The 27153-nt window shown below is 39.3% G+C and overlaps 4 protein-coding genes across 8 annotated transcripts in view; 2 read left to right on the forward strand and 2 right to left on the reverse strand.

Moving 5' to 3' along the window:
- LOC105567392 (scavenger receptor class B member 1) overlaps window positions 1-11470 on the forward strand; it is a 40692-nt gene extending 29222 nt beyond the window's left edge. For all 3 annotated transcript variants that reach the window (XM_012022239.1, XM_012022240.1, XM_012022238.1), the window contains 6 exons: window positions 523-664; window positions 5968-6168; window positions 6450-6674; window positions 7088-7250; window positions 8164-8408; window positions 8624-11470. In XM_012022239.1, the coding sequence (XP_011877629.1) occupies window positions 523-664; window positions 5968-6168; window positions 6450-6674; window positions 7088-7250; window positions 8164-8408; window positions 8624-8923 (1276 nt within the window). In that variant the 3' untranslated portion in view covers window positions 8924-11470. The remainder of the gene's footprint in view (window positions 1-522; window positions 665-5967; window positions 6169-6449; window positions 6675-7087; window positions 7251-8163; window positions 8409-8623) is intronic.
- On the reverse strand, window positions 11224-17001 carry LOC105567390 (ATP-dependent DNA helicase Q5-like). Its single transcript, XM_012022237.1, has 14 exons — window positions 16689-17001; window positions 16432-16556; window positions 15826-15990; window positions 15480-15656; window positions 15217-15396; window positions 15035-15140; window positions 14846-14957; window positions 14539-14766; window positions 14203-14391; window positions 13994-14114; window positions 13841-13930; window positions 13585-13767; window positions 12205-13324; window positions 11224-12110 (listed from the first exon to the last, which is right to left on the reverse strand). Exons 1-14 carry the CDS (start codon window positions 16774-16776, stop codon window positions 12061-12063), a joined length of 2934 nt encoding a protein of 977 aa, XP_011877627.1. The 5' UTR covers window positions 16777-17001; the 3' UTR covers window positions 11224-12060.
- An 89-nt stretch (window positions 17002-17090) lies between these two features.
- Window positions 17091-18760, forward strand: LOC105567393 (39S ribosomal protein L47, mitochondrial). The gene is made up of 5 exons (XM_012022242.1): window positions 17091-17293; window positions 17500-17667; window positions 17746-17960; window positions 18106-18265; window positions 18361-18760. The coding sequence occupies exons 1-5, from the start codon at window positions 17172-17174 to the stop codon at window positions 18500-18502; spliced, it is 807 nt and encodes a 268-aa protein (XP_011877632.1). The 5' UTR covers window positions 17091-17171; the 3' UTR covers window positions 18503-18760.
- Window positions 18761-19002: 242 nt separating this feature from the next.
- Window positions 19003-27153, reverse strand: part of LOC105567394 (pleckstrin homology domain-containing family M member 2) — a 10970-nt gene continuing 2819 nt past the window's right edge. Inside the window, exons 1-9 of one of the 3 annotated variants that reach the window (XM_012022245.1) lie at window positions 25894-26282; window positions 25476-25671; window positions 24635-24822; window positions 23930-24124; window positions 22135-23841; window positions 21822-22046; window positions 21082-21663; window positions 20882-21001; window positions 19003-20805 (exon numbers count right to left, since the gene is read on the reverse strand). In XM_012022245.1, coding sequence (XP_011877635.1) covers window positions 20689-20805; window positions 20882-21001; window positions 21082-21663; window positions 21822-22046; window positions 22135-23841; window positions 23930-24124; window positions 24635-24822; window positions 25476-25671; window positions 25894-25917 — 3354 coding nt within the window. In that variant the 5' untranslated portion in view covers window positions 25918-26282 and the 3' untranslated portion in view covers window positions 19003-20688. Of the gene's footprint in view, window positions 20806-20881; window positions 21002-21081; window positions 21664-21821; window positions 22047-22134; window positions 23842-23929; window positions 24125-24634; window positions 24823-25475; window positions 25672-25881; window positions 26283-27153 lie in introns of those variants that run through there. The other 2 variants (XM_012022244.1, XM_012022243.1) reach the window with 2 other exon arrangements.

Genomic DNA, 27153 nt, shown 5'->3' on the forward strand with positions numbered 1-27153 from the left:
CTTAGCTCAGAGAGCCGAGAAGCGATTACTTCGATCTTAGCTCAGAGAGCCGAGATGTGACCTATTCCATCTTAGCTCAGAGAGCCGAGAAGCGACCAATTCCATCTTAGCTCAGAGAGCCGAGAAGTGACCAATTCCATCTTAGCTCAGAGAGCCGAGAAGCGATTACTTCGATCTTAGCTCAAAGAGCCGAGAAGCGATTACTTCGATCTTAGCTCAGAGACCCGAGATGTGACCTGTTCCATCTTAGCTCAGAGAGCCGAGAATCGCGTTCAAATATAACTTATATAATTCCTATAATCCTATGAACATATATAGTATTTCGCTTTAATTATTTCTTATCAATGATATTTTTATTGAGTGAAAATTAAATTTCTGAGAAACAACTTCGGCCTGTACCGAAAAATTTATAATTTCTAAAATTTCTAAAAAGTGTACGAGATGCAAAGAATGTACTGTATTATAATTACATAAATACAATGACAAATTAATGCTAACATCGTTCCATCATTTCTGTTGCAGAGAAGGCTTTGAGCACGCGAATGTAGTGTTCAATGATAACGGTACGTTATCGGCGGTACCCGTGCATCCACTGAAATATATTCCGGAGATGAGCAACGGTACGGAAGAGGACCTTGTAATAATGCCGAACATTGCGCTATTCGTAAGTAGTAAGATATTACTCTTGTAAATCATAAATGATACGGCGATGCTTTATCTTATCGAACGCATAATCGAGACACGATTAATGCGCACGTTCGTTCTGATTAACAAACCCGTTCGTGCAAAAATGGCTAGTCACTGACACAAAAAACGTGCCGCTTTTGTTAAAAGTAAAAAGAGAAATAAGAAATACGATACGATAAAATCTCGATTCATAATTACTTTCCATCTCCTTTTCTGTACATTGAATTAAATTAACCGGGCGTTAACTGGCAAATATATTAAGTAAGATAAACAGGCGAAATCTCCATTTTTACAAATAATAATTAATTTTATCAATTAACTTTGTACTAATTCAAGATCTTTTAAATGTTACGTATTTTATCTGGCAATTACAAAACACTTACAGACTTAAAAATTCATCTATACTAATTGTACACGTATGGCGATTTTAAACGATAATTGGTACACGTTAATTAAGGAACAAGAGTAAAGCTGCAAACCGAATAGCTGACTACCAATTAAGTATTTATGCTCTTACGTATAAATTTTCCGCGTACTTATATGGTTCAAAGAAAAATACACTTGTTGAGAATAACATCATTAATTGAGGAACATGCTTTATTCATTTGCGATACGTCTGACTTGTTATCTAGAATTACCGAAAATTTATCGAGAATTATTCAACTTCGCGTTTATAATCGTGACTGGCGATAATACGTAACAGAATTGTAAACTTTGACCAGGTAAATAATGTAAATTGCATTGATCGTTAATTCCGTAATGGGAGAAATTCAAACGTCTCTTACGTACGATTAACCAATGACGTTGGCGAGTGTAATAATAGTGTGACCGGGAGTAAATATGTGGTATCAAATGCAGCGACTGATAAAACTCACATATTTTTGTCGTGTTTATGCTTACATCTGCATACTAGTAATTTCAGATTATACTTTTCATTAATTCCGTTTCCTCACCTCATATCAGAGTATCTGGACGCACTTAGATATTGATTCTAAGGTGTGTTTCAGATATTCAAACAACTTGTATATCCAGACCTTTTATTAATATTAATGATAGAAATGTTTTATTAGATAGAGGTGTCTAACGTATGTCCGTGACACATATGTGTAAGGTATAACGTTTAATTATTAATTAATTTAATAAATTAGAGAACACGCATATATGTATATGTATGTATGTATGCACGTAAAGGCGTATGCAAATTTATAGAAATCCTTTCTCTATATTACCTACGATCTCAACGATGAATTATTCAGCCTTTGACATTTTTTGGTAATAAAAATATTAAATTTACTAAATATTCTAATCACGTGCAATGCAACATATTGCGATCGTAAGAAACCAGTTGACGAAACAAAAATACGTATGCGAAAATAAGACATATTTCGATTGCAACACGAAACAATTTAATCATCGACTCACTACATTGAACGTTCTAATCCTGACTGTGAGTTAGTACTGACCTACACTGACGCAACCAAAGCTCGTTGGAAACATGGACTTCTCCGACATTTCTACGGTATTTCATTTATTCGATATGGCACAATCTGGCACGTCGTAAATTTTGACAACAAACTGTTAATTACGATCGCTTTCGCAAAGCCTCTGTCGGGGCGTCCGTGCCCGGGAGACCCAAGAATCTTTATTATATGCAACAGTTTATGGACGACACAATTCATCCTTATATGATACACCGCGTCTTCTCAGATACCCATGTTTTTGCAAGTGGTTAATTAGTTAGAAAATCGTGATACATTTTTCCGACAAACGCGTTTCCGCTAAATATGCCATTGTGTCACCGGTAAAAACCTAATATAACCGTGGAATATTGAACAGTCGGGGTTTTTACTTATGAATATTTATGCGCGCTCGCAATTGATTGCTTATCTCGATTACAGTTCTCGAGATTACCTTGATAGAGTTCGGAAAAATCTCGTGCAACTATATTCTTTTCATGGCATACATCATGTCCGCATAATTAATGGAATTGTAACACTTAGACATAACAGATATTGCGTAAAGGATAAGAACCGACACTCCGATTTTACATAATATTATACCGCAATTGGCAATTAAAATATTCCGTATGACGTATTCTTCAACGCGATGCAAAATTCTTTAGAATGAATTTAGCTCGCCGCGTACCGAGCTAAATATTCATATTTACGAGAAACCTTCATCCGCGAGACTCGAGATGCACAAATGCATCTTTGAAAAACAGGTCCCATTCGGATCCCATCTGCGCGACCAAGGAACCGCGAGAAACCGGGAAGACACTCGGTGTTAAGAAAAAACGAATGGTTCTTTTTATCTTCGCTTCAGAGAAATTCGACTGTTATTAATAAATGTTTGTGTAAGACCCAGATCACACATGACGTCATTAATAAATGTTTGTTTCAGATACTGCTATTTGTTCAAATATTTCATTACATATCTTTATGAGATTTATCATATAAATCTTCCAAGATAATTGTTTTAATTTCAATGCTAATAATGCGAACAGTGGGTATATTTTTACTGTCAAGTATATTGTTTTAGACAGTTTCTTCAATAAAAGAAAAACCTGTCGAAATGGTGATCTTGACGGTAAGAATGCACTCATTGTTCGCATTATTAGCATTATCGAAATTGATCGCCACACAGAAGCATTCCACATTTCATTGTGTAAATGAATGATACGGCGAATCGTGACACCGTTTAATTACACGCAGACATTTAAAGATCATAAGACGTACGCTGCAGAGCGTCTCATTGTAAAATAATTTCGAATAAAAACTTAAAGTATACTTTCGAGAATCTTGTCAATCTTGTCTAAAGAGCCGCTCTCTACAAATTGGTTTGTGGATTACCACGTAAAGTACTTACTGATTCAGAGTTGTAAGTACAACGCTGAGACTTTCAGCGGTACTTTTATAACTGAATTAGTGACTATTTGCTGTTTTCAGTGACAATTTACTGAGTGACTTTTAGAGAGCAAATGATATATAAAAAGCAATCCAGCGAACACTTATACTTATGCTATAAAGTTAATTGAAACAATAGTCACGTCGTAAAATTCTGCTAATATGTACTTCTATTTGTATTGAATATGTAAATGAATTCGTAAAACACTCAAGATGTAACGCGCGCACATTAACGTAGTCATGAATCAAGTCGTGTTAAAAGATATTTAACGAGTAATGAAAAAAGAAGTGTGATCGAATTATGTCCACAAATCACATTTATATCCATCAGTTGACACTGTTACGAGAAATAGTTGCTATTATCGCACAATTATGTAATTTCGTGCAAAACAATGCGTATTTCTAATACCACGAGTCACATTTGCAATATTTTTAAAATGTATAAAAAATATATAAGTGTTATTGCTTTCATATCTTCCTCATAACCGGCCCTCATCACCGATCTTTCCTTAAAACCACTATATGGATGCATAATTAACTAATTAATTATATCGTATCTTTTAAGCGTGAAATTAATTAATAGATAAATTAACCAAATTGATGAATTTTAAATACAATTAGAGAATAATTTATTTAAAATTTCGTTGTAATCATTCGCGCAAGCATGAATCACGCGAGACCATTAAATCATTTTCAAGTTGAGAGCCCCTTAAGATGCCACAAACCCGACAATTTGCTCCTCGGTTAAGAGATAGATAATTAAATCATAATACATTTTAGAAAAATCCGAGTACAAAATAACTTGGTATATTATAGTGTCCTTAGCGCCTTACGTGCTACATAAATCTACCTGTTACGCCGACACGGTGATTACTTTGAAATTATTGCGCCTGTACAAAGAAATAGAATCTCAACATTTGATTAAATTCACTGTTTAATGTGCAAGAGGTGCAGTGAACTGTGATTCGCGAAGAATCCGCTTAAGCAATGCATTCCTCGTGGGTACGCAAATTGTAAAGCCGTCAGTTAAGAGTAATAGATACGCCCGTAAACATTCTTATCTGTTTAAAAGGTTGCACGAGAGAAAGCGTTTCGTTTATATTCAGCTTATATTTCAGCTTTTCTATTACACGCAGTAGTCATTATTTATTGACATTAATTACTATCGAGTTATATGGAGTCTCTTGAAAATGTATTGGCATTAAAATTAAGACAAATGCATAGAAATGATTCCTCAATTATTGTTTCGCTATGTCCATTAAAATTTATATTTATCAATATACAAATAATTGATAAATGAGAAAATTGTTGCTTCGAGAAAGTTTTCTAAAACATCTGTATTCCTAAGTTATTCTTTGTATTTCTTTGTCTTAGTGGACTTATATCTTGTAGTAAGTTTGCAAATTAAATTTTTAACGAAAGTACTATATAATAAATAATAATGTGTGTTTACTGTACTGCATTGAAATATATATTGTTGAAAACTTTTATAAAGACACATAAGTCAGCATTATCTTTAATCTTTATTTAAACACTTGCTTGTAGTTTTTCTTGGTAAAATTTATTTCGCGCATACATAAATATCCTGGCAGAGAGGGGAGGGGAGAGACAGAGAGAGAGAGAGAGAGAGAGAGGAAGGGGAACTAAATCACATGTGTGTCATTATTTATTACTATCTTAGTCGCGTTATCAGTAATGTGAATGACCCTGACAATCGCGTGGACGAAGTATGTCTGACGCCTGCAAATGCATTCATTTCTTTCTCTGTTGAGAGGTATTGATATGTCACTCGCTTTGATAAAGAGCGACAAATATGTTAATAAATGACACACAATAAATGTCAACAGGCAACATATCGCTGATCTGATAATTAACAATAATGCGATTTGTCAAATAAGTTGAACTTTAGTAATTTGTGCCAGCAGACGCGCATCTGTAGTTCTGTACGCGCTTAATTTAATCTTCAGCTTTTTTTCGTAACTTAAATTTATAATATAGAACTTTATATTAGTTATTCTACAGAGTAACCCGTGCTTTGCAATATACCGGTTAATTGTGCATTAACCGATGATATTACTTCTAGTTACCGCACGAAGATCACTTTTCACTTTAACGAGATAATGAGAACAAGAACCTAATAATAAGTGAAGTCAACTTGAACCTCTTATGTCAATGCATAATACGCGAACAGTGTAATTATGCAATTATATCTACGGAAAGTGTAATGCAATTTTATAATCTCAATGTCAGCCTATTATAATATGGAATCAATTATTTTAAGCAGTTATTCAATTAAGCAAATAACAGCGTATTTTACCAGTCTGTTGTACGTTCGATTATACGTTTTTTTTCTCATTTTTTAAATCTATTGTTACAGAGTATCACGAATGTGATGAAAGATGCCGCATATATATCCAGGTGGGGCCTCAATACGCTAATCCGTCGTACAAAAACTCAACCCCTGGTTCAAATGACCGCACGTGAATTCATGTTTGGCTACCACTCGGCTCTCGTTACCCTTGGCAATCAAGTAATGCCCAACTGGATCAAGTTCAATAAATTGGGACTAATCGACAGAGTAAGTAATAAGCCACGACTTCTAAAACACACGAGATGTAATAACAATCGCATAGTAAGCGATTTTATTTTTGTAATAATACATTTTTTCTAAGCTAACGCACCTCTTTCTTAAGATAGCCGTAGGATAATTTGCACAATCATCGAATAAAAACTATCTTCCAAATTTTATACATTTCTTTAACGCGGGCATTTTTTTTTTTAATATTCCGATAGTGTAAATTCTATTTGAAATGTAAGCCTCGCGATAATATAAATCTTGCGTTTTGCTACGCTTCACAGATGTACGACTTCGACGGTGATTTCGAGACGATTTACACGGGAGAGACCGATATTCGACTGACAGGCTTGATCGATAAATATAATGGGGACGTGAACCTGCCGCAATGGCCTGGTAAATGCGCGAATGTGCAAGGTGCGAGTGACGGCGTTAAGTTTCCGAGCTTCATCGAGCCTAACGACACGATCCTCTTCTTTCGCAAGAGTCTCTGCCGAAGCGAACGACTGGTAATTTTGATCATTACAATCATCACGACGAAATGGTTAAACAGTTCGAGCACTTTTGCCGAGTCATGCGATTCGTGTGTAATGCTATTTCTTCCATTATTAACTTTCTTCCCTTATACAGAATGCTCGTAAATTATTCTTATGCAATTGACGGATCTATCTGTCGAGCAACTCGGCAGTCATTATTCGGACAAGACTTCTCTTTTAGTATCTTTTCTTTCTTTTACACCTTAACTCACAACATTGAAATGTCAACTTCACAGTTGGGCTTTGAATTAAAAATAATAATGGGGATAAAATCTTTTGTCATGCATTGGCCAGTGTAGGTCGTTTCTGAAAAACTACATTTCGAAAAATATAAAAATTGAAAAATTCTCTAAGAATATCCCTTTACAACAATATCTCTTCCAAAGGTACGAATCGGAGAAAAGGTGGTGCAGGACCTGGACACGTACAAATATACGTTTATGGAGAATGAATTGGATAACGGTGCAGTGAATCCCGAAAATAAATGCTACTGCCGTAAAGGAGAGTGTCTGAAGCCCGGCTTGATCGACGTGACCGATTGTTACTACGGTAAGATATCAGCATGCTAATCGAATATCAATAAATTATTCGATACAAGTCCAAGATGATAGTATTAATCATGGAAACGTTTATATATAGTCCATACCCCTACAGCACGCATGTCTAAAAGATACCTTTAAGACGTCTTTTAGACATACATATCTAAAAGACGCCTCAAAGATCCAAATTAAAGTTGAACTCTTCGAAGAAGAAACGATTACACGTCAAATGCGTATTTAATTGTTTACAAGTACATATCGTTATCAACATTCAATATACATATCTACGGCTCTTGTATAACTTGCCAAGTGCCTTGATCATCTTGCCAAGTGTCTTTCATAAGATATGGACTCTCGTAAGAAAATAAAATTTCGATATGCGTCGCGAAATCAATCCTCGCGTCGCATGCTATTTAAAGTTGTGGCTATCCGACTTGAAGTATTGTTGCGAGATTCCGATTGCTTTGGTCATGTTGCAATAAAATTCAGTATTCCAATTCAGGTAAATAAAGGATAAAGAGGAAATAAAGTAGTTGTGTTTAAATAATCAGGTGATTAGAAATAATTGATGTCTAAAATCATTTGCTTCGGTAAGCGGATTCAGAAGGTTCGTTCTTGAAATTAATGCGATGCAATGATTTCCACTTTATATACTGGCGCCGATAAAATGCAATAACCAATCAAGTCCCGCGGCGTTTATGATAATAAAATTATGTCATGTCGGTTATACACGTCACAAGAGAATTTTCATAAGTAATGCGTCGATGAGCGACGCAAAATCTTAGGAGACTCGATAACGTCGATGTTTCGCACCTTACATCCGTAATAAGATCATTTTATTCGCGATAGATCTTCAAATGAAATCCGTCAAATGGAACAAGATCGCGTTGACGCATCGTAAGATTTACTTGACTTTTGTACAGGATTTCCAATCGCCCTGTCGTATCCGCACTTTTACAAGAGCGATCCGTCGCTACTGGAAGCCGTCGAGGGATTGGAGCCCAAGAAGGAGCTGCACGAATCCTACTTCTACATTCAGCCGAAATCCGGGGTACCCGTGGATCTAGCATCCCGATTCCAGATTAACATGGCTCTACAGAATATCGGACACATGGCTAATGTGGAAAGGTTCTCCGAGTTAACGCTTCCGATGCTGTGGTTCGAAATCGTAAATGCTACAAATATATCGATGCAATCAAGAGAGAATTTAACTAGTAATGTTCCTATAAAGTTGGCCTCTAAAGGTCCAGTCAAAGAAGTGATTCTTCGTCACTTCATAATTACGTAAATTGATTCGCAAATATCAGCAACATATTCTTCTTCATTTCGCTCGATCGCTAAATTGCATCGTGAAGTAATAAAAAAATATTCTTTGCTTCTCAGGGAATGTACAAGTTGCCGAAAAGCATGCACATGCGGTTTTTGTTTTACTTGAACGTCATGCCAATTGTAGAGGAAGTAATAATGTGTCTGCTGTTCCTTTCCGGAGCAATGTTACTCGTCTGGAGCGTCATGAGAATATTGTCTCACCAAACGAAGAAATCGCCAGAGGAATGGCTAAATATGAGAAGAAAGCGACGAAAGTCACAGATTGAGAAGCTAAACGATTCAAGATTCAAAGAAATGGATGCACAGAACACGCTTTTGACTTCCGACGATCCGAGTTTGACGTTAGTAGTCTAATTACAGTGATCGAGCTAATGGAAACGGATAGGATATTATTCTTCCGGCCATTATTCTTATTGCTACAAACGAAACAGTGCAAATACAGTAAGGTCAACTATTTTGCAAAATTTATATATTGTCGTGCTCTGTATATTATTGGATATCCGAAGAGATAATATGACGTTATGTATGTAGAGTATCAGGAATCATATATCATTCGATTTAGTCGATTTCAATTTAATCAATTTCGGAATACTCATATTTTTACATCTGATGTGATAATTAATGGAAGAGACAGCCGAAATTTTTCGATACTTCGTATTTTCCATAATCACCGTTAACAATTTTTATTACAAAATTGTTTCTTGACTTATAGTCAACTCAACTTACTATAGAGATATGCAGTTTTAATAGCAACGTTATTTGTAACATTAGCCAGCAACGGTATTCATCTAGAATTACATTCTAGAGTTAAACATTCTAGAAAATAAAGCTATTTTCTTCTTCATAACGTAGCACGTTACAAGATTTGTTATATGCCAAATTATATAAACCGCATCATTGTAATGTTTTACTTATTGCGGACATTTTTAGACAATTTAATTCTTTTCTTTAAAAAACAAAGTTTTTAAGTGTAAAATATTTCTTACAAAAATTTTTTTAAAAGATTGTGCTCTTGTACTAAACTTGTCTTTCTAATGAGGAAATAATTAATAGATTCACGTATTGACGTAAAATTCTTAAAGAAACAACATTGGAATTATGCGCCAATTAACCCTTTGCACTCCGAATTATATTTCATCTATTGGTTTGGACTTGAAAAAATGCCGAGACTCGACAAAGGAGCTCCTGAGATAAAAACTGATGTCGAGTCACACTCGACATAGGAGTGCAAAGGATTAAAAGACATTATTCACGGGCTACAAATGCAATGGAAAATTGTAGAGAAAAAAACAATTAAAGAGAAAAAACAAAAAGAAAGATACAACGTTGTTATTAAAGCTATTTTATCGCTATAGCCCAGTGAGAAATGAAGGACGGAAAGGTGTCTACTAGACGACTAATGGATATTATAGCCGTCTAATAGACATCTTTTCGAACTGCATTTCTTACTGGATATATGCGCTGAATCATATTATTCCAATCTCATTAGGATCATTTTAATCAGAAAATTGGAATGTCGTATTTATTCTGTTGTATTCTATTCTTTTTCGTAGAAATTATCTCAATTAAGTTTTCTAAATAAAATGAACAAGATAATTGAAGAATTAGTTTGGAAAGAAGCTGGAATCTGCGTAAACTTCTAAAGAAATTTTGGTAATGCTTTGATAATGAATACGTCATGAAGATATCTTATATCATTCACGTTAAACGTACTAATAGTGTTTCATTATTGTTAAGTAAACCTATGTCAAATAATATGACATGCTAATAATCATGTCTGTGATTACGTTTTGCTCTCTTATTTTGGAGTAGTATTGTTTTAAATATAATATAGCATATTGTAAAATTATATAATATAGACATAATGTAGTGGAATATCCCAAGAAGAAATAAAAAGTCAAGATGACGTCAATTTGATGTCATATTGACCACAATATGACGTAAATTTGGTCAATATGACATCAAATTGACATCATCTTGACTTTTATTTCTCTTTGGGATGTCCTAGAGCAGCGTATGCAAATATAAGAATATTCGTCGCCAAGTTAAAATCGGAACAGTTAACATTAAATCGACGGTCGCTTAATTTTTATATAATAGTATATATTTAGAAATAGAGATAATAAATTTTGTATGTTAAACGTTGATAAAACGAAGAAACTCGCGTGAAAAAGTCAGCGTACATTTAACGGGCTTAATTCCTGATATAGAAATAAGATCGCCCATCAATCATTTTTTAAACGCGTATATGTATATTTTATTTGAAAATCTTAAAGAAAATATCTATAAATTAGTCAATTTAACATTACTACTTGGAATCGACCTCTCATCATTAATTTCTTTATTTAATATTTTCCTTTCCTTACTTTAAACAGAAAGTCATTTGCTGGGAGCTTGCCATTTATTAAATAGTTGCTAGAAAACCAAAATTCCAGATAGATATTCCAAGTAGTATCAAGAGAATCACCTTATACATCCAGAGATCTCAGATCCCATGTGGAGCCCATGTGCCACATCATGGATTACTTTCCTCTTCACATGGATTCACAATTGTTATATACACGCAAAGCCGTGGCAAGAATAAGTAGAGAAGGCAAATTATTTTATTAAATCGACTAGTTTTAACCGGACGACATGTTATGTAAAGCTTTTCATTTATCGCCTAAAATCAGAATAGTCTTTATTTATTTCTACAGTAACATGACTCAGTAACCCTATACGTAGTAATACATTTGTAATCTGTAATGCAGTTTGTTATACCTCATTGTAAATATGTAAATAATTAGTGAATTATCAAATATGTAATGTACACTAATTGTAAGATGTTATGTCTATCAAAAGTATAGCTCAGTATATAGCTCGTAAACGATAGCATCTTGCGATAAATATTTCTCATTGAAATATCTTGCCTTATTTATTACAAATATTGAAGATATAAGTTTAATATTAAGTCTAATTAAGTACATATTTACGCTTACACGTTGAAGAAAAATATTTAGTAATAAGGATAGGTTTCGTAATGTAATGTGCGGGTATAGAATTTAAATATGTAAATTTTAGAAGTCTTTTTTATATATTTGTAATGTCGATATTGACGATATTGTAACTTTCTAAAAAGAAAATCTACGAAATGTGTGATAATAACTGAGCTAATAAAATACATATATATATTGATATTATACAAAATTTGTTGCCGTTCCGATCTTTTGCATTTTATAAAAATAATTAAAATTCCAGCAATGGTTCAACGACATATGATTCAACCAAAAAATTTTACCTAAAAAAATTTTTTTTAAGAAAGCATTTTTGTATAAATCTATGTGAGCAGATAATGGGTTAGCCATATATATTAAAAATATATTTAATATAATATGAGTTTGTAAGATACAAATGAGAAATTTATTATATAATTAAATGCATTGATTATAAACAGGATTATTTCCCTGTCGCTTGTTCAACAGAAGGTAAAAGCATGTGAAATAAACACTCTTTTAAGATTGACTCATAAAGCTTATAACAAAGTCGTGTATTCCTTCTTTATCTGAAATCAGACAATTCATTTATCAATTGCAATAAAAGTTCAAAAATTCAAAACATTCTACAAAATTATATTATGAATTTTTAAACTCTCATACCAAATATTTTCTTTTTCAGCATATTGTAATGCATTTCTCTGCAAGTTTTTGAAAACGTCGCCCTATCCGGAAGACGTTCTGACGGGTAGTATTTCATTAAATATGACTTTAAAATTTCTGCCGTTTTAAATTGTGTAGCTCTATCTGCAGGTACTTTTGGTTTGTTACTAATGCTACTCTTGTGACGTTTCGAATGAGACGTGTGTGCAACTTCGTCTCTTTTCTTTAATTCTACATTAGCTTTTGTCTCGAGGTGCTTTTCTTTGTTGTCTTTTATCGTTCTCGATAGATCATTATTTCTAGTATTAATATTGATGATTGTATCTGTGCTTCTTCTAATCGTTTTCGAATCAAGTTTGTCACCTAAAATCTTTTTATCGGATACATTAACATTAGTTTTAGTGATATATTCGGTATGTACAATTCTTTGTTTCTTAACAGATTTTATATCATCCTCGTGACATTCAATAGATTCGTAGCCTCGCTTATATCTACTTTCATCTTTACTTTTATTTTCAATTTTAATAGAATCAAGAATATTGTCCACTGACAATTCCATTTCAGAAGATACATCTCTCCTTTCGTCCACAGTCTTCTTCGATGATGACTGCGTTGACGCTAATATCTGCTCATAAACTGATTTAACTGCTCTCTTTACATTCTTATCTTCTTTGCTTCTGCGAGCTTTCGATTTGGAGGAACTTGATTTAGTCACATTGCCCTCGTGAATTTCTCGCGCACAAACAAAACCACTTGATATTTTTGATATTCGTGATTTATCGTTTCGGTACGTGCTTTTTTGTTCGCTATTATTAACAGATAATTCTTTAGAGCGAGCCTTTTTGTCTTTATCTGACGTAGATACTTGTAATTTTTCTTCATTTAAAATCTCTGATGCAGTCTTAAAAACGGAAGGGAAAGTCTGCTTACGAATACTCGACACAACACAACCGGTAAATTCTGTTGTAACTGCATTTGTTATTTGTTCATTACTGTATGCATCGATTATATTAGAATCATTGGAGTCGGTAAATTCGGTATTATGTAACTCAGTCTCATTGCCGTCACGTATTGCTTCGTGCACAATGTTACTATTAGTGCATTTTCGTATCGACGAAATCTGTACGAATAAAGCAAATAAAACAAAGAGTATTCACGTATAAAATAATAATGATGAAATATATTGTCCCTTTCGTACGGCACAGTCCTACATACATCAACATTTTATACTGAAATAGTTCAGATATTTATTCAAATCGTTTAATTTCTTCTGGTATGACTTTATAAAAGTCAAGTTCTAGTACGACTTTCTATCTTAAATTCCTCTCATACGACTTCATAAAAGATTAGGCACATATAGATGTAGAAAATATTACTTACCAATTTAGACATGTCAAATTTGTATTTATTTGGTACTTTGGAGCTGGAAAATATTTTGTATTCTAGCCTATTGGCTACATCGTGCATACTTTTCTCCTGCCGCTGTTTGTCAATTTCCGCGTGTAAGGTTTGACCATTTTCAAGTAACGCCGTTTTTAAATCATTATATAAGTGTTCTCGTATCTTGAAATAATGAGGAAATAATGAGAAATTGTGTAAAAATACTGATAATGTTTCACACAAAAAGATGTCTTACTTGAACAGTTAGACCCTTAACTTTTTTATCCGTACTATTAGCTGCACGAACATGCGCTACTTTCGCGTCCTTCATGTTTTGTCGCCTCACCTAAAAGAATCGAATGAAAAGATAGAGGCAATGATGTAAAAACAAGTTTGCTCGCAAACTCACTTTGTCCTCCGTAGATGTGCCACGCCGGAGCGCGAACTGCTCCATAATAAGTTCTCTTCTTTCTCGCTTTTCATCCGCCACAATTTTCTCCCTTGATTCTTGTGACTCATTAAACATATCCCTGTTATTATTATAGAATTGAACACTCGTTAGCACCATTGCATAATGCAAAAATATGTGTGTCGCGGACATGTAAATTATTCACGTACATTTCATCATTACATCCCATTTGCATCACACTGCCCATATTACTCCGGGATTTTCTAGATCTAGTCTGACACATTTCAAATTGAGCAATTCTCGCTTGTACTTCGCTCTTATTTTTACAAACGTCGCATCTGTTTCTGCAAGGCGGTGGAGTGTCCCCAAAATATTTTGAAATTACCGCATGTCTACACCTGTATGACAGATACACAATTTGTGCAATACACAAATATAACTATTATCAGTGTATACAGGGTGTCCCAATTTAATGTCCCAACCCAGATAACTTTTTTATTATTGATCTCAAAAAGTATTAGTATTAGAAGAAATGAAGCTCGTACTTTGTCTCTAAACAATACGCGATGCTCTTCTCAAAATTCTGCCATTTTATTTTTACAAGTTCCGTGTTCTTCTGGGAGATTTCCTCTTTAATGAGGAACGAAATGGGCCCATATTCCTCGTTGCTAAAATAAATACGGCAGAACGCCGGATCGCCGTCCCTACCGGCCCTACCTGATTCTTGATAATATGCCGCAATATTCTGTGGTACTGTCCAATGAACCACGAATCTGAATAGGAATAATTGTACAGTAAGCATATTTACTTTCCTTAGCATGCGACACTACTTCCCGAAAATGTCGACGCTACCTAACAGATCCTTTGTCAACACCCATTCCGAAACTACACGTCGCCGCGATGACAGAGACCTCGCCTACCGTCCACCTGTTTTGCACTTCATTACGTTCCTGAGCTTTTAAGCCTAGTCAGATGTTAAAATAATATAGAATCAACCCTTTGCAAAATTCGTACTAAAGCAGTGCCATATAAATCACATACTTCCATGATATGCAAGCGTAGGAATACCCGCAAGAGACAATTTATGCGCAACAACTTCCGTTGTTTCTTTCTTTCTACAATAAATGATACCACAATTTCTTTGGTGCTAAAAATATCACGAAAGAACCGTAACATTAATCATGTGCAATTCATAGAATATCAGAGTGAAGAATTCAACTCACCGTAGGAATAGACTTGTCTGGGGGGCCGAGCGCGTTCAGAATAAAGTCTTTCAGATGTACAAACGGCTTGTCTAACACCTCTTGGAACCACACGTCGTAATATAAATTTGGACGAAATACCGGCTGGGAAAATATCGCTGCGTCTTTCATGTGCAGGCTTTCGAGAATGTCGTCCTTCACCTGAAACAACATTCAACGTGTTAGAATAACGCGGGGGCCATCAACATTGCGCGTAAATATTAACACTTTCTCCAATGTCTCACCTGTTGTGCGGCGGTCGCTGTTAATGCAATCATAGGTAACTTCGGGCACAATTTTTTAAACGTTCCCAACTGTCTGTAAGTTGGTCTAAAATCGTGACCCCACTCGCTTAAACAATGGGCTTCGTCGATAACGAAATAAGAGAGCGTTTTCTTCTTCTGCATTTGTGTTATGGTTTCCTGTAAACACAATTATTCGAGGGGAAAATATCCAAGCGTCCAAATCAAAGTCTTGGCCACGTCTTTTCAAAACGATTTATGATCGTTTCCCAATGAACATGCAGAGATGCAAGGCCGCGAAAGTAAGTACAGCTGTTCCTCTCGACGAGAGATTCAAACAAGTGAGTACCTGAAAATGATGCTGCGCTCCCATTTCAGGAGTGACATACAACAATCTTATCTTCGGCGCATCCGACAGTATGTCCCCCATAATGGCGTTTCTCTCCTTGCTGGAAGTGGTGGAGTTCAAGGAGCAGGCGTTCACTTTCTTGCTCACCAGAAAGTCTATCTGGTTCTGCAAAAATCAGATCGGTAAGTAACAAAGCGGCGTTAAGAGCGTCAAGATTTCACTCTCTTCACTCCCAGGGGTTTTTTTTTCTCGCGCGAAATATACGCCGAGAAGACACGGAACCGATGGCTGCGTTTTGCCGAACCTCCGCTCAGCTAAGCGCACGTAAGCGCCGAGCGCTCGCTTAGGCCTTGTGTCCACGATTCAAGAACTGTGTTAAAGCTCTTTGCAGAAAAGCTGCAAGTTGATTGGCTACACATTTCTTGGAACCAGAACTTGAACACAGTTCTTGGATCGTGGACACAAGGCTTTACAAATGTTTGGCTGGATAGTAAGCGCCGGGGCTGAGCTACAAGCGGCACTGCAACCGAAACCGCTACCGAACGAGCAACCGCTCAGCCAGCGGAGGTTCGGCAAAGCACGACGCCAACGACGCGCGGCAAGTACCTTCATCAGAGCCAAGAGCGGCGAGAAGACAATCGCGACCTTGTGCTCCTTCATTATCGCCGGCAATTGAAAGCAGAGAGACTTCCCGGAGCCCGTGGGCATGCACACGAACACGTCCTGCTTTCCTAGAATCGTCAATTAATTATTGTCACTTTCCGATTGTAAAAGAAGGGGGGAAGAAGAAGGAAGCGTGTGCGAAAGGAAAAAGCCGCTATCGCGGCTGCTAGGACGATCGGGAAGAATGAACGTTGAAATACCTTTGTAAACGGCGGTGGTCGCCTGCTTCTGAATGTCATTTTTAAAATCCTCGTAGCCGAACTTGGACTGCAGGACGCTCCGCAGCATCTCGCTCGCGCTCGTCGCCGGCGACCCGGCGACGTTTCTTCGGAGACGGGCGGGCGGGTGTCCGCGGTGTCGCGCACCGGCTGTTTTCGCGTCTCCTCCACAGCGATTCACCGAGCACCGAGTCCGCCGATTCGCCGAGAACACGCGCCACACGACACGCGTACCGAACGCCACTCGAGGTTGATGTAGGTTAGCTTAGGTTAGGTTCTCACGAAACTGGAGAATCTCCAGTGGAGCTCCGCTACGATTGGTTCAGTCCCAGCCCAATCTCCGCCTCGATCCGCAATCCGTCGTCTGATACAGGCTTTACGTCCCGAACTCCCGACGCAGAAGCGGCAGACTGGCAGTTCGCGCGGACTCACGCGGACTGCGACAGGAGCGAGGAGCCGAGAAAGATGGCGGCGCTTATAAAGGCCGTGCAGGCCGGCACGAGCATGAACGGCATAACGAAGCTCTTGACGAATCTGTCGCTGGCTCCGGGCGTAATCGCGCCCGCGAAGCGCGCCTTTCTCCGCAGGTTCGTATCGCGCGGGCCGCGTCACTCGGCTCGGTCCACCGGTGTTTACGTACCCGGCCCGCGACGCAATTTCTTATCCCCCGTTTGAGAGAACACTGGACATGTTTTCACCGTGTAATGCAATTCATTTGACCCCCGTGGCGTACGGATTGTCCGTCGCGATCCATCGAGCGATCCCTCGTCGTCCTACACTTAGTAAATTGCAGCACACCGACCTTGCACTGCGCCTTCGTGCACCTCACGTCGGAGCGCCGCGACCTGATGGAGTTCTTCGACGATCCGAAGAACTGGGGGAAGAGCGAGGTGCGAGTGGGCCGCTCCTGGAAGAAGGACGAATTGAGATTGAAGAGCAACTCGGATCTCCACAAGTTATGGTGAGGCCTTCGCTGCCCTGCGTTCGCCGACTCCCTTCGGACGTTACTCGGGAATTATATCTGTGCAAATCTCTTCAGGTTCGTGCTGCTCAAGGAGCGTAACATGCTCATGACCATGGAAGAGACTTGCAAGGACGCGCACGAGATCTTCCCGAATCCCGAGCGTTTGGACAAGATTCAGGATAGCATGAATAACTTGGAGTCGATCGTGCGCGAGAGAAACAGGGCGTATCACCTGCTCGAGACTGGCGAGACGGGAGAGCGTCCTGGAAAACTGGTCTACAGTATCTTAGGTAACGACAATAATCTGTACAGTTTGTATACGACAACTTGGTAAAAATATCCAAGAGTTCAAAGAGATTATTCCTGGGGAAAGTTCTAAGGAGAGGTATGGAAATGTAATTACTTATCTGTTGTTTCCTCTTACCTTTTTTTCAGGTTTAAGGTTTTATCATAGAATGCGCCAGTACGCCATTCCAAAGTTCGCGAACACGCGATGGCACAAGTTGCACATGTTTGGCTTTGGCGGATACGCAACTCGAAAGTTTTTACGCTTGTACAGGGAGCAGCTTTGGAATAAGAAACGCAAAGCGAGAACGTTCGTAGCAACTGCCTTTACTGTTCGCTCAACGCATACGGATTCGATGTGTCTCTTAATCTAATTTTCTCTTGTTTGTTTTGTCTCTTTTTCAGACGTGACAGGAATCGTGTCGCAACGTTAATGAGAAGATTCCCGAATATGGATCTCGAAGCTGTGAAGGAACAATTTCCGGATGTTGATATAGAAATGGTAAAAACGTCCAAGAAAGCAAGAGGTCATCACGTACCTGTGTAATTCGCGATCCCTGTTAATAGAGTAGCAAATTATCGAACATCTCCGTTACATTTATGAATGTAAGATACCCGATCGTTAATACAGTACATCAGTTTATACGTGTAGTAATTTTGATCGCGTCTTCAGATTTGCATTTCAAATTATTTCATTAATTGTGCTGCTTTAACGTGCAAGCAGATTGTATTATAGACCATGTATAGATATAAAGGGACAATTTCCTTTGCAAAACTATTAAAGAATTATATAATTAGAAGAAAAGTATCGTATTACTAAGAAATTCCAAATTCCTTTTAAATAGTGCATGAACTATATAGGGTATAGAGCTGAAAATATGGTACAAAATAAAAAGATTTTAAATATCCGCTGTTACTTTCGAAATCTATATAAATTATAAATTCGAGCACTAGAGTACTTGATTCTCATTTTCTCTCCTCTTTTCAAAATGTGACATTTCCACGTGATGTGAGAAAGCGAAAATAAAAATTGTTCATTCAAACAAATTCTCTCTGTATACTTTTATTAATTTATCATAACTTGCAGGTTGTGTATGGTGATACAGAATTTGTATGTGTGTGTATGTGTGAAAGGCATACGGATGTAACATTTAAAACATGCTGGCTGTAACTTGTAGAAAATTGAACTCCGCATACTCTTCACACAGCCCTAACATATAAAACAGATTTTTGTTTCCGCGCGGTACTTGTCCGTTTAATTTTTACATAAATCTCACACAGGAATCTCATGAACTTAACAGCTGACATTTATTACTTAATGCCATATCACAATCACGTACTGACTACTGAGCTACATGAAGTAATGCAAAAGTTAAATATTTATTCACAAGAATAGTCAAAGTGCATCCGTTCATGTAGCTTTGGTAACACAAGATTTGACAACTTAAAAAAGATCATAACAGATATCTTATTCCCAACGATGTCGATATATGTATACGTGTTAATATTATTATATCACAAATAAAATTCATTTTCATGTACAGCTTTTCTTATATATTGCACTTTTATATTTATATTTATATATGTATATATAGTATAAGCATTTTTTAAATAATTATCGACACGTAAATTATTTATAATCATTTTGGTATCATCTTTGTGTATCAACTTTAATTCGCTCTCATAAATCATCTCATAAAACGAAAATTATTTAAAAACTTTAATACAATGCATGATGCAACATAAGTTGATACCTATACAATGAATTAACTTAATATTGCACTATATTAAACTAAATTACGTGATGCATATAATACAATTATTATGGTCATACCTCACTTCGTTAAAAGAATCAAGGAGTAAAATTTAGCAACTTATGTCCTGTGATATGTCCCATACCACAAGGTGATACATAGAAAGTTCCGATGCTAAAAGTAAAATTGATTTACAATTATAAATAGCAATAGAGGAATGTGTTAAATTATATACCTATTTCAAAAGCGATTTATAAAGTTCTATTATTCCTTGTCAAAGCTGTTTTAAATGTGATTCTGAATTTTATAATATTATCTCAGACGATAAATATCTACTTTAATATCAATCGTGCGTATTCAAATGCATACTGGTTCGTCTCTTCAATACATGTGAATATATAGACATTCATATAGTAATCAATACCAATGTCTCACAATTATTATATTACATTCTCTGCGTTATTATAAATTAATAGTAGCTTATCATGGTGATTTACGCTACAAGAAGGTAATGCACCGTTTTGCGATTTTCCTAAATAGTTATCTATACGTTTGAGGCAACTTATATCTTATATGTAAGATAATGTTCAATCTCCCATCAACATCGCAATATAGCGAGAATATATCGCACATATATTTATATCTTGAAATTAGAAATTTATCATATTATGCCATAAATCAGCTCAAACAAGGGCACCTATAATTCTACTTGTAAGCCACAAAATAACACCGATGCTTCTAGTTCCAAGATAGATATATGGCATTTAATTTGCAACAGAAGCAAGAAATAAGATTCGTATTATGTTGTATAAGCCGTTTATCTTTGGCATACGATAGATCAGTGTTCGAGATATAGCTACCTGGCTATTCGTATGCGTTACCAAAAGTTCTGCTTTACGAGTCCCTTTTATGGCAATATGATAAAATAATTTCTCAAATGACGGTGTACATACGTATTGTCTACTGGTACATCTTCCACTTATTCTAAAGCCGGTGGCAGCAAGCACCGCCAGGCGTGTTCCAGGTCCCTGCTGGCATCCGAGCAACGCCGCTGTAATTTATCCTCCGGTGGAAGTGTTGTCATAGGAAACTCACCCTGTAAAAATCGAGAGACCACGTTAGCGCTCGCGCGTAATGTTACGATGCGTCGCCTGCGAGCAAGTATATCCTACCAAGTTTGCGTCTGTCCACAATGTCTCCAAGACCTCTTTAAAAGCGCAAAGCTCGGTATAATTCGTGAAGTAAATGACCCAATCGCCGCTACTTTCGAGCACCTCCCGACATGCAAATTCCTGCAAATTATATCATACATTTCATTGGCAAGCTCCATTTAGTAAAGAATGTGAAATAAACAATCTGTGCATTTTTTTACCAGTATACACCACGATTGCTGCACCAATGGCACTCTGAATGCCGCTAGATCCTTGATGGAAGCGCACGAGAGCGTTTGGCCCCTCTGCGTGCCAGGATGGACCTCTTTCATCGCCACCAAGTGTTTCGTGGTGGTGACAAGGCTGCAAGGTAACGGCTCTCTCTTCTCCGTACTATCGAACAGACCCGACGCGCTCTGAACAAAGCTCTGCAGCCATTCGGAAGCCACGTATTCGTCCGGCGCAGCGAATTGGTACGACTTGTTGGGCTTCAGCAGTATCTCGAAGGTGTGCGGCCGATGAGAATTGGGAATCCTTCTGCAGCCTTGGCATAAGCCGCCTTTCAACGGTATAGCGCGCTTGGGAAGCCGCTGATTCGAATCCGTGAACATATAGACCACACCGCCCTTCAGCACGAAATAGCCGGCTTCCCAGGGATGCGTGGGCGCGTTCGGATGCAAGTGCTGGTAGGTGTGCGGCCGGAACATGAGATCGCCCTCCTTCGTTGGCCCACACGGCGTGCTAGGCGGCGAAATGTGTTCGTCTTCCATATAAATAAGACTGTAATGTTCTATTTTCTCGTCCTACCAAAGCAATGGAAGACATTAAAAGTAGATATTACAATAATGCACAGATAACATATGAATGCATGTAATTAGAGAAATGACAATGTGAAGAAAGGAATATTTCGAAAGGAAAAGTTTTCAAACATTTTCGCAAATTTTAAAGATGGTTTACGTACGGGATGCACAGCTGTATCGGTAAGAATTGAACTCCTCAGGATGTGCATATCTTCGTAATTCAGTTCTTTAACAGCAGGAAGCCTCGGTTTCGTCGGCGATCGTCTCATGGCCATCTCCAAGTGGCCGATTAATTCTGAGGTAGTTTGCGAGCTGCCAGTGGAAAATAGATATTGCATTTCGCAATCGGCGTTGGAAATTAAAATACTTTGTGCATTCGGGCCGATCTGTAGAAAGCAAACGTATATTAATTAGCAAAGTACACGCGGAGTGTGCGTCGAGGGAAGTGAGTATGATTATTTAAATACTCCTTACCATAATAACATCGAGTTCGTTATAAGGAATAACGAACTGATTACTATAAGAATGGTCCATTTTCGAACCGGTTAAATACAGCGTTTTGTCCGTCAACAACGCGATCATCGGCTTGCTCTCGCCGTTTGTCATGTACGAGCTTCGCACTTTATATACTTTGTATAGCTCCTCTGTTTTGTCGCGGTAGATATGTCTTTTAAAAAGCTCGCGCAGCTTTAGGCTCACTTTCTCGCCGCTGAACTCCTGCTTCTCGGCAGCCACGTTCTCTTGGATCTCCTTGTCGAGATTATCGTTGAAATCCTTGAAGGAATCGTAGCTCATCTTGATGCCTTTGATGTACAAGGTATTCGTCTTCGGCGGCTTCTTGTTCTTCTTGATCTCAAACTTTCTCTCGGTAATCGACTTTAGAAATCTGCTCAGTAACGACGTCTTCGACGGTGCCTGGCGCAAAGGCGGCGCCAAGAGCTTACTGCTACTCTCACCAGTCAATATCGCCGTCACGTTGCGCTTCTTTGACGGTGAGACCAAGTGTCGATTACCCTTGCGCTCATCCAAGTCGGACGTGGTGACGCTGTCCGCGTCCGACCAATCGTTCGAATTGGCATATTTCCTCGGATTCACCGACTGCGGCATCTCCAGCTTCGATGGTGGATCCTCGACAATGTTACCGTACGCCTTCTCGACGATGTAGGCTTCCTGGGCCTCGTTCTCTCCCAATTCTATCTCCATCTTAGGCCTCAGACTCTTGCCCGGGTCCTCCTGGCCCTCCGGCGCTCCGCGCTCCGATAACGATAAACTGCAGCTGCACCTGCAATTGCGCTGACACGGCATGTCGATACACAGTTTCGACAGATCCTTGTCAGCCCCGTCACCGTCGTACGCGCTCGACGACGACGACGAGAACGAGTAGCAGTCCGAGTGCACGTTCCTGCCAGCATTCGCGTCCTTCTGCGTGTACGGCGAGTCCCCGTGCGCGCACCAACTGTACCTGCCTTTCTGAGCGTCTCTCTTGAGAACGGAACTGGGCAGCAAGAAACTCATGGAGAAATCGGCAAAGTTCTCGTCGTCTTCCAGCTTCATCGTTTTCAGAATATCCTCGTGGAAGCTGACACGCTTCTTGCTTTCGCCCCGCTTCTTTTTACGCTGCCTACGTTGTACTATGGCCTCCGAGCTGGAGGAAGACAGAATGCTGGTGTCGGACATATTGATCGTGTTCAGAATGCCGTAAGGCGCGTCCATGTTGTCACAATCGGAGATGGTCATGCTCAGCTCTAACAGATTCGTGTCGTTATTTATCAGATAAGAATTACGAGAATCTAGGTTCTTCTTAAAACTATAAGCGGGACTGTCGCCGTAGTAGGTGCCTCTCTTACTGAAATCCTTCACGCCGTTATCAATCTTGTTCGTCTCGTCCAATTTTGTCTCGTCCAGACTCTTGCTGTAGAAATCGTAGTCCTTAAGAGTTTCCAAACTGGAGCAATTCATTTCATTGTCGTCCAGCTTCCGCGTTACATTCTGATTAACTATGTCGTTCTTCGTCATCATCGCGGTCTGAAATTTGGTAATCGCCGGTGACTGCGTCGGCGTTTTGCCGTCCTCGCTCGAGTCGCTCGATCCAAAATTCTTATTGTCCTCCATGCGATTGTTGATAATCGTCTTGTACCTGTTATTTCGGTATTTCGGGATATCGTCCATTGAATAGTCCTCCTGTTAAAATATTTGTATATTCCAGGGTGTTGTACGGCGAATAACGTGGAGAATCGTCCGCGCAATTTTGACTCGATCTACAACTCACCTCTTTGTAGCTGCTGCCGTCGGTTTCGTTTGCAACATCCATATCGCTATCGAACGCAACGCCGCTGTCGCCAGGGGAAGCTAGGCTCGACGAAACGCTAGAGGATCGTAGATGCAACGACAAGACTGTACCCGATGGATTTACGCTCATAGGCCTCTGCGGCAAGTAGTTGCAAATGTCCAAATATGTCACATCCTAGACAATTTTTACGTAACGCAGCATTAATTTTATCGTACGGTCTCGTATCTCGCGGCTATCGACTGCATATTAATCTAACAACCCGAGATAATTCCGTGCGGATATCTGCTTTTTTTCCTAGCAACGTGCTGGCAGAAATTTTCCATGAATAAGCAAGCCGAGCGATATGCAGTGCCGTACGAAATAAAGTGTGTGCACTCGCAAATAAAACGATAATCTCTTGCCCCCTCGCGAACTTTAAATACAACAATCTATCAGACCGCACGTATGCGACTCTTGTTATGTGATCGATGTTATTCATTAGCGCGATAAGTGTAACCAGGGGGTGATATTGGTATCTGCATAGGGATAAATAGAATAAAAATTACGCGACGAGGAGCGAACGGAGAAAGAGAGACAGAGAGAAAGAGAGAGAGAGAGAAAGTTGATTCAGTTCTGCATAAAATGCTCGCCAAGTGCTTCGTGGACTATTTATAAGTTGTTATTCATAACATCGATTCAACATACCAATTGCAATGTGAAGGACACGTTTTCCAGACCGGCGAGAAGATTAACCAATTGATTGGTTTTATCGGCATCTCTCACGAGTGCGTGCGGAAAGTACTGCTTCTTTAACGTCTTCGTGTCCCGCAGTAAACAGGCCAGATAGCTCTCAAAACTGCCCTCGCTCAGAGTGTGGTAGAGCCATGCTCGACCTGCGCAATATAAAATTCAATATTAACGAACAATAATGATAAGTAAATACGGCCGTTTTGTGTCACGAGCTCGGACAGTAATAGACACTGCCTTTAGTGAACAATCTTAGGCCGGATTGGACGTTGAAAACCTGCTATCTCGTATTAGAATCCTGTCTCACAATAGAGAACTTTCCTCTATACCGATTTCAATTGACAATTCAACGAAAGCTGATTCATAAACACGCTTGGAATAATCTGTAAATACGTTTACGCGTTTAGATGCGCTTTCACGAGTAAACAAATGTACGTACTCTCCCAAATAAGGATGTTCCAAGTCCCAAAATTTATCAGAGAAGTCAGCAAGGCACAAATTGCCGCTAATAATCTGTTCAATAACTACGATAAGATTAAGTCGCGCCGTTAAAGTGCATTTTAATCAGAGTGAATTGTAACAGCAAAAGCCAGGGGGAAACCGCTGACCAAAATCTTGTACACCAATGCCCACTAATGCCCATTACTTTGTCTTATTATCTTATTTTACCTTTGTAATGCCCCAGCAAGGCCTAACGCAAACCTGTACACCACAATGCCCTCAGTGGTTTCCCCCTCGAGAAAAAGGCGTGGATGGCGAGGCCATCGTTCAACGCATTGGCCGGCAAAGGACTCGTTACCTTTCCCTATAGAAGTTAGTACGCTCTGCAAGGCGTGTATGACCACGACGGTGTCCTGGTGACTGAGCTCCCTAGCTGTGCCCCAGTATCCGTGTCTCTCTACACGCAGCCCGTGGCGCAAGGCGCGATCCAGCCAGTAAACCAGCCAGGAGTCACCGTCCAGGACCACAGTGCCATAGAGACTCTGGGCGTAGACCTGCGCGAGACACGCGTACACATTAATGTCATATCGAGTACAGAATGAAACGTGCGGGACCCAGTGAGCGTCAACTGACGGTTACGTCACATCAATGTTATAATTTCCTACTTTACAATGTAACTGTTTTAACGTACGTGTGTTATGTGGCGCTAACGTTGAGTGGGAAATTATAGTATTGACGTTGCGTAACAGATAGTTTGTGTTTACTGGGGAACGTACGTGCGACGTACAACAAAGGGGCATTAAATCGAGACGCGCGGAGTGACGAGCACAGGTTGAGTCAACGAATCCTCAATGTTCTCCGTGCACACATGACATGTTTGCAGGCACGCGTGCGAAACTCCTCGTGACAACGGCGAGAGGTTATTAACACTCGGCGCCAAGTATCCGCTTTTACTTTCGAACGGGGTCGCCCGCTTTTGGCTGGCGACCCAGAAACCAATCCGCGGTGTCAATTTTAGATCTGTCCTTTTTCAGGTGCATACATACACCTGTGCGCCGAGAGGAAATAAAACGAGTGCGTGGCAGGATCGATAATCCCGCCGAGTGAAAAGGACAACCTGACAAAAGGGTCGCTCGGAAAGGAAACGGCGGTGGGACGGGGAAGGGGGGGGGGACCTTTGTCAGCTGTTCCGCGACGCACGGCTGTCAGCGGGACGCGACTGTTTGACACTCGCTCCTCGGGCGACGACGCGGAGCGGAGCCTCGTCGAAGCTCGCCAGCGGTGCACGCTACGATGCATCGACGATGACGCGACGTCGGGGATTTCGTGCTCGCGACGAACGAGCGCTCGGCCCGCCTTTGTGCGTGCGCGAGCGCGCTCGATTCGGAGCCGCGTCGCGATATTATCCCGCGGGCAGGTCGCGCGATGTCGCAACGCGTATACACATATACGTATGTACCGTCCCTCTTTCTCTCCCGCCCCCCGCCGGGGCTTCTGCCCTAGTAGCACAGTGCATTGAACAAACATTGGTTAAACATTGGCCCAGTGAGAAATGATTCGTCGATCGACGTCGAATCGACATCGACACCGTCAAATTGGCGTCGATTCGACGTCGTTTCGACGCACTGTGCCACTAGGGTGGCGGTCCCGACGGATTTTCCGAGCTTTCCTTGGACCCCCGTTCTCGCCGCGCTTCCTAAAGCGAATGCGGTCACCGCGAGCCATTCGTTCCATCGCGGTTCTTCGAAATTCTATCCCGAAACGTTTCCCCGGGAGAGAATCAGTCCCAGTCTACAATAGAGATTTAAACCTTAAGCCTTAAAAAAATTGACTAATCACAGTCGCGTGTTCTACTCGTGCTTGACCGTGATTGGCCAATTTCTTAGAGCTTAGTCCCAGCCTACAATAGAGATTTAAACCTTAAGCCTTTAAAAAATTGACTAATCACAGTCGCGTATTCTACTCGTGCTCGACCGTGATTGGTCAATTTCTTAAAGCTTAGGGCTTCCTATACTGTAGACTGGGACTTAGTCCCA

This window comes from Vollenhovia emeryi, unplaced genomic scaffold (genome assembly GCF_000949405.1).
Source record: "Vollenhovia emeryi isolate VEMERY1.0 unplaced genomic scaffold, V.emery_V1.0 DF939138.1, whole genome shotgun sequence".
In the NCBI taxonomy this organism is placed as follows: Eukaryota; Metazoa; Arthropoda; class Insecta; order Hymenoptera; family Formicidae; genus Vollenhovia; species Vollenhovia emeryi.